Source organism: Ixodes scapularis, unplaced genomic scaffold (assembly GCF_016920785.2).
Source record: "Ixodes scapularis isolate PalLabHiFi unplaced genomic scaffold, ASM1692078v2 PGA_scaffold0__279_contigs__length_252992795, whole genome shotgun sequence".
NCBI classification, from domain to species: Eukaryota; Metazoa; Arthropoda; class Arachnida; order Ixodida; family Ixodidae; genus Ixodes; species Ixodes scapularis.
In genome coordinates this window covers 195,488,518-195,495,611 of record NW_024609835.1, presented here as the reverse complement: position 1 = coordinate 195,495,611, position 7,094 = coordinate 195,488,518, and the positions used below count along the sequence as shown (strand labels likewise).

The following is a 7,094-nucleotide window of genomic DNA, read 5'->3' as shown; positions in this document are numbered from 1 at the left end:
GCTCCTTTGAGAGCAAACAACTTTCCTAAATGTGGCGTTCTTGTTTGTTGTCAAAATCATTAAGTTTTATAGACACACACGCCTCCCTGACGTCACGCAGCTGCGGTGGTGCTGTCGACGGCACTGCACATGCGCAGAAGCCTCAGTTCACTCGAATTCGGTTGCTGCGTGTGCGCAGTGCCCACACCTGGTGTGGGCAAACGCGGGCTTGTTAGTAAACATTGTGTCGGTCTATATCGAATTACTGAGTATGTCAGACTGGTAGAGAGTTTTTGCGAGTTCAATAACAATGTTGACTGTAATTTTATGTCTAAACTCAATGCTTTTTATTTTCTCAGCTGCCAGCAAGGCGAAGTATACGGACTTGAGCGAGGCGACGGTTCAAGATATCGCAAAGAGATGGCTGTGGTCATTTGTCGACCGTGATGGTGGGCGAAGCAAGAAGCAGGATGAAGAAATGGAAGAGGTTAAATAAAAATAGTAGCAGAAAATCCTCAGCCTTTTTTGTTTTAACAATACAAACCAGTTCTCAGTGAGTTTGTGCATCCCGACATTTGATCTCAAGTGGTTGATCTTAACTGATACAGCATCCACAGCTACTGCAAAGTGTGCAGGCAAAATGTCAGGCACAGGCTCTTGTTCTGCAGTGCGTCCATGAGTTAATTGCAAGGCTAACACCTAACTGCAAGTCGCTCACTAATGTGCGACCTCGGCTGTAGGGCCAGCACCCAATCGCAAAGGTACGGCCTATGATTAGTTGCGAGGCATCGGCCTGTGTCCAGCTGCATGTCATCGGCCTGTGCCCGGTCAAACTTCTTCGCCTAGCACCTGACATCTAATGTACGGCTAATGCCCAGTTGCTTAACTCCGGCCTGCCTCTGATCACAGGACACCGGCCGATGCCCTGTTGCTAAACTTCGGCTTGCTTTCGGCCACACGGCATTGGCCAGTGCCCAGATGCTAACCTTCAGCCTGTGTCCTGACACAAGTCTTCGGCCGGCCTCCATTTGCTAAACTCCGGCCAGCTTTCAATCGCAGGTGATTGGCCAATGTCCTGTTCCGCAACTTCGGCTTGCTTTCGGCTACATGGCATTGGCCAGTGCACGGATGCTAACCTTTGGCCTCTGTCCATACCAAAGTCTTTGGCCGGTCTTTATTTGCTAGCCTTCGGCTTGTGTCCTGCTACAGGTCATCGGCCAGCCTCCAACAGCCAGTCCCCTCAAGTCTTTGGCCAAGGCCCACAGCCATGTTCGGGCATAGTAGTTTGACCAGCCTTAGGCCGGAGGAAATGTGACTGGCCAAAATGCTTCAGCCATTGCCCGGCCGTTCATTTTGTGCTGCCTGGGCAGGGTCCGAACTGCGCAGCAGGGTCTCCCAGGATTCTTTAGAAGCGATATTTAGCGCCCTCCCGGGAGAATTTGAGCATTCCCAGATTATATAGTCGAGGGACCTCTCAACCCGCAGTGTGTACACTCGTCTGATCTTATATCTGGGAACATATGGTTCACCAGGATTGGGTGTGGGTACGTGTATGTTTGGAGTCGTCGCCACGCGACTGCCTGTGTATTATTTAATGACGGGTCTGGTGGGGGTACCAGAATTGGCATTCTCCCTCCCCCCTCGGCACCAGGCCGGGGAGGCAGGAGGCACCGCTTTAGATGCTGGCCAGGAGGTCTTGTGTCCCGGCGGCCTCTTCAGCCAGTCGGACGAGGCGGAGCTGGAGCTCAGGGTCCGAACTGCGCAGCAGGGTCTCCCAGGATTCTTTAGAAGCGATATTTAGCGCCCTCCCGGGAGAATTTGAGCATTCCCAGATTATATGGTCGAGGGACCTCTCAACCCGCAGTGTGTACACTCGTCTGATCTTATATCCGGGAACATATGGTTCACCAGGATTGGGTGTGGGTACGTGTATGTTTGGAGTCGTCGCCACGCGACTGCCTGCGTATTATTTAATGACGGGTCTGGTGGGGGTACCAGCCTACGTTCCAATCTTTAATGTTGAGTAATTTCCCCATATTTTACCATGCGTTCACCGCTCCCTTGCCAGAGGGGGTCCTCACCAGCCCGGTGGTATAAACCTCGAGCTAGCTAGTGAGCCGCCTCGTTGCCGGGGACGGAGGCATGTGCCGGTGTCCAGATCAACGTAATTTTCCTCGCAATTTGTCGCTGATCGAGAATCTTCGCCGCCGCAGGCGAGATTCTGCCTGCACTAAAATTTTGGATGGCAGTTTTATTGTCGCTTATGATGAAATTTGCTTCCGTGCCGACGCAAGCCAATGCTACCGCAACTTCCTCCGCCACTGCAGCGGAGCGCGTCCTTAAGGAGACTGCCGTAACGGCATTTCCGCGGCCATCGACTACCGCGGCTACCGCTCGTCCGTCGTGGCCACAAGCGGCGTCCACATACGCTACCTGCTCCGAGGGCAGCTCCTTATACCGGAGACTAATGGCCTCTGCTCTCTTTTCTCTTCTGATCTTATTATGCTCGGGATGCATATTCTTAGGTAAAGGGGGGATGGTTAGACAGCTTCTGATTCCCTCCTTAATTTCTGCCTTCAGGATTGGGCCCCTGTGCGGATTGATTCCTAGTTTAGCCAGGATAGTCCTGCCCGTTTTTGTGCCGCACAATCTCTCAATCTGAGATGTGCGCACCGCTTCCGCCAGTTCCACCCACGTGTTGTGCATCCCGAGCGCCAAAAGTCGCTCCGTGGATGTGCACGTGGGCAGGCCCAGCGCGCGCTTGACGCATCTACGTATTAATCCGTCAATTTTCATCTTTTCTGCCGACTTTAAGTCGAGATAAGGCGTAGAGTAGCTAACTCTGCTGAATATGAAAGCTTGTACCAGCCTCATTAAATTCTTTTCTTTTAATCCTCGCCCCTTGCTCGCAACCCGCCTGATGAGGCTCAGTGTCTGCATCACGTGGCTCTCCAGTCGCTTTAGAGTCTCTCCGTTGTGGCCGTGAGACTCGAGAACTAGGCCGAGAATTCGTATCTGTTCTACTTTTGGGACCTCTGCTCCCGCTACCTAAATTAGAATATCCGACGGTGCCTTACACCGGAGATGCCTAGGGTTGTAGAGGAATAGTTCCGATTTTTGTGGCGAACAAGCCAATCCTCGCTCGGCCGCGTACCTCACGATTGTGTCGGTCGCCGCCTGGAGCCTTTGTTCAATTTCCGAGTCACTACCCTGGTTGACCCGTAAGGTAATGTCATCTGCGTAGAGGCTCAATTGTAGCCCCTCGATGCGTTCCAACTGCCCGGGGAGCGCGCACATGGCCACGTTAAAGAGGAGCAGGGACAACACCGAGCCCTGGGGCGTGCCCCTGCTGCCCAGCTCAAGAATGGAAGATTCCATAGATTGGAATTTTACGCAGGCCGTCCTGCCGGAAAGGAAGTTTCGCACGTAATTGAAAGTTTTAGTGCCCACATTTAGATTGCTAAGTCCGGTAAGTATCGCCTCGTGCTTTACGTTCTCGAAGGCTTTCGTCAGGTCTAGTCCTAGGATCACCTTCGCATCCTTAAACCACGAGTCGACAATGTCGTGTTTAATCTGAAGCATGATATCCTGCGTGCACAGATGAGCGCGGAACCCGATCATTGTGTGCGGAAAGAGGTCCTGCTTTTCCAGGTATTCGATTAATCTCGTCTGGATGACGTGCTCCATTAGCTTTCCTATGCACGAGGTAAGCGATATGGGCCTGAGATTCCCGAGCTGCGGAGGCTTGCCCGGCTTGGGTATTAAGATGACGTTTGCCGATTTCCATTGCTGCGGCAGCTCGCCTTTGTCCCAGCATTCTTGCATGTACTCCGTTAGGTAACCTATCGAGGTATCATCCAAGTTCCTGAGCATTTTATTTGTAATCCCGTCAGGACCCTGGGCAGACTTTGTGCGGAGCCCAACTAATTCCGCTCTAACTTCCACTTCAGTGATGGGGGCATCAAGCGCCTCGTTGTGCGCACCATCATAGTCTGGAAGGGGAGTTTGATGGGTCTCACCTACGTAGTTTTCTATTAGTTTCTGCATGAAATCGTTGTCGCCGCCATCAAAAGCCTGTCGAGCTTTGGCGAGTCTGATTCCCGATTGGGTTTTCGAATTTTCCGGGTCGAGCAAATGGCGGAGCATACCCCAAGTTCTAGCGAGGTTCATCTCGCCTTCCATCTGGTCGCATTTGTTGCCCCAATTGTGTTCGCATAATTTAAAGGAGTAATCCTCAATTTCCTTGTTGTGTCGCGCTGACCTTCTCCGGAGGGTGCGGTTCCATTTTTGTGTCCTTAGACGTCTTTCCATGCTTTGCTTAGCCTCCCACATATGCAGGAGGTGGCTATCGGCAATCTCGGGGGCGTCTACACCTTCTAAGGTTTTGGTAACCTCCCCGACGTTCGATTTTAGCTGTTCTGCCCATTCCCCGATGTCGCAAATGGGCTTCCCTTCCTGGTTGGATTTGATTGTTCTAAACTGGTCCCATTCGACGGTGGCTGGCGCGCGTGCCCTGAGCGTTTTAAGGCCTTCTTTGAGGAGGGATATCAGTATGTAGTGGTCGCTCCCAAAATTTAGCTCTGAATTGTGCCATTCGAGGCCGCGGACGTTCTTGGAGAGGGTGAGATCTGGAGACGTATCCACACTAACGCTGTTGCCCACTCGGGTGGGGCTATCAGGGTCAGTGTGTAACGAAAGCCCCTGGTCTTGCATGTCCTCCCACAATTGTCTACCTTTTGGGCACTGATGAGAGTACCCCCAGGCCTGATTATGCGCGTTGAAATCCCCCACAACCACTAGAGGCCGGTTTCCGCTAATCTTGAGAGTTTTGCGGAGCATGGCTCTGAACCTAACCTTTCTTTGTTTAGGCGAGCTGTATATATTCAACAAAAAGAGGTTGGGTTCCGTTTTTTTGCCCGTTAAAATTTCGACGAAGACGTTCTCGATCTCCCGCAAATCGAGCTCGTGTTCTATCACCGCGATGTTTCGTTTCACAAGTGTCGTGACCGTCGATTTCTCGCCCCGGTCGCTATGAAACGCCTGATATCCTGACATTTTCGCGGGTCCCCCCGTCTCCTGAAGTGCAATCGCGAGTGGCGTGATGGTCAGTAGCGGAAGATATCGCTGCAGAATCGGCCGCTTACGGCGGAAGCCACGACAGTTCCACTGCCAAATTTGGTTCTCAGCACGACTGGCTATTTTGCAATTTTGAAACAACGTGCTCGATATTTTGCTGCCAAATATTATTGGCAACCAACTCGGTACGGAATGTCTGAGACTCTTCAGCTTGTTTCTGAATAGCCTCTGCCTGCTTCTGGATAGCGCCCAGAATGGCCTGAACTTGGGTATTCATGTTAATAATGAACTCCTCTAATGTGTTTTCCAGTTTCATCATTCTGCCTTCCAACGTCGGACCAAGGTCCGCGTCCTTAAATTTGCGCTTCAGCGGGGGTGGGAGGGTCGCCTCGGTAACCATTTTGTCCTCGCTTGACGGCGGCTCCGGGGCCACGGGCCGTGGCTGAGGCGGGGGAGGGGTCGGTGGCCCCTGGTTTTTTTTTTTTTTAATTTTGAATCTCTACCTTCTGAGATTCCACAATCCCGCTTAATTTTTCAACCATTTTCTTTAACTGATCAATCTCGTTAGCTCTTTTATCTTCCTTAGCCTGGGTGACCGCCTTTGCGAAGCTCACGCCCTTACGCTCCTGGCTCCAACCTTGTTTTCGTGGGTTGGCCAGGCCTCTGGAGCTGGGACGCCCCCTGGACTGGCTTGTTCCCCTGGAGTTGGCCCGGGAGCCGGATCGGCCTCTGGGTTCCACCGGATTCCTTGTATCCAATCTTGGGAAGGACTCGTCTCGGACCTTGTAGCCCTTCTCCGGCTTCGGCTCTCTCGGTCGGCTCTGGCGTTCCGATGAGTCGGTCTGACGTTGTTTTTGCTCCCACTGCTTCTTCTTGACGACGTAGGGTGTCCGGAAAATCTCCCGGCATTTCTTGTCGCCCAGTATATGCCCTTTGCCGCACAGTTGACACTTGGGCTCACAGCTGTGGTCCTTCGGTGGCCTTTCGAGACCGCACCCGCGGCACCTGACGTTCTTCGGGTCGGGGCAGACGTCATCCCGATGGCCCAGGCGTCCGCAGGCGGTGCAGATCTCAAGTTTCTTCTTATAAAGTTGGCATCTCAATGGGACGCCTCCAAAAAGGATCCATCTTGGTACCGTGTTCTCTTCGAACAGTAGCATCACGGCCTTCGACTCCTTGCCCAATCTTCTGACTCCCAGAATCTTAGGGTTGTCGCGGCGGTCGAGTCTGGTCTTGATGTCTTCTATCGTGTAGAAGAGTGGGATGTCGTATATCACCCCCTTGCCACAATCCTCCGGGGTGGCCACGTAGGCAGAGGTTTCGACACACTCCCCGTCGAGCATTATCTGCTTGATGCAGGCGTACTTAAGCTTTCGCTTCTCGCACGTGGTCCCGACGAGAATGGACTGTTGTTTCAAGTTCGGCGAGAATATATCGTCGCCCTCTTCCTTGGGATCGATCCCGGCTGCGGCTTTGATGACGTCGCCCAGGTGGGCCGTCCCATATTGGATCAGCTTCGTCAGGCCTCCGCGCGGCCTGAGCACGATCTTCGCCGCCTCCGTCGGTATGCGCATCTGCCTGCGCTCTATGGACTTCAGCGCCATCTTTCTACCCATTGCCTTTGTCGGGGCGCGGCTTTGGTCACTTTCCCGCGTAATACTTTCCAACGGGACAATCTTCGATTTTCGGCTGGTAAACCATTGGTTTGGCACTTCCAGCTCCTCGGGTCGGATGAGCTCACCCTCAACAGTGACCTCCATGTTTAAATTCTTCGACGGCGAGCGCCGATTGACCCCGGGTAGGGCCGCCGCGGACTCAGTCGACTCAGTAGGCTTAGCGCGGTGAGGCGCCCGTTAGGCTTAGATGCTCCACATGCGATGCGGATCTCGAAAAGCTGAAAAATGGCGAGGAAGTGGTCCACTTGCCCAATATTTTGTGTCTCCGTGGTCCTTGCGTACTCCACCGCTCGATTCACCGAAAATCTGGGGTGAAAACTTCGAAAAGCTACGGAAATCGACGAAAAATCGCAGAGCCCGTGT

The 7,094-nt window shown here is 52.9% G+C and overlaps 1 protein-coding gene and 1 pseudogene across 1 annotated transcript; both read right to left on the bottom strand.

Moving 5' to 3' along the window:
• Positions 1-1,723: 1,723 nt before the first annotated feature.
• Positions 1,724-3,576, bottom strand: LOC121833383 (annotated as a pseudogene).
• A 1,964-nt stretch (positions 3,577-5,540) lies between these two features.
• LOC121837929 lies at positions 5,541-6,878 on the bottom strand. The gene has a single exon (XM_042293819.1). It carries the CDS (start codon positions 6,813-6,815, stop codon positions 5,541-5,543), a length of 1,275 nt encoding a protein of 424 aa, XP_042149753.1. The 5' UTR covers positions 6,816-6,878.
• Positions 6,879-7,094: the final 216 nt, after the last annotated feature.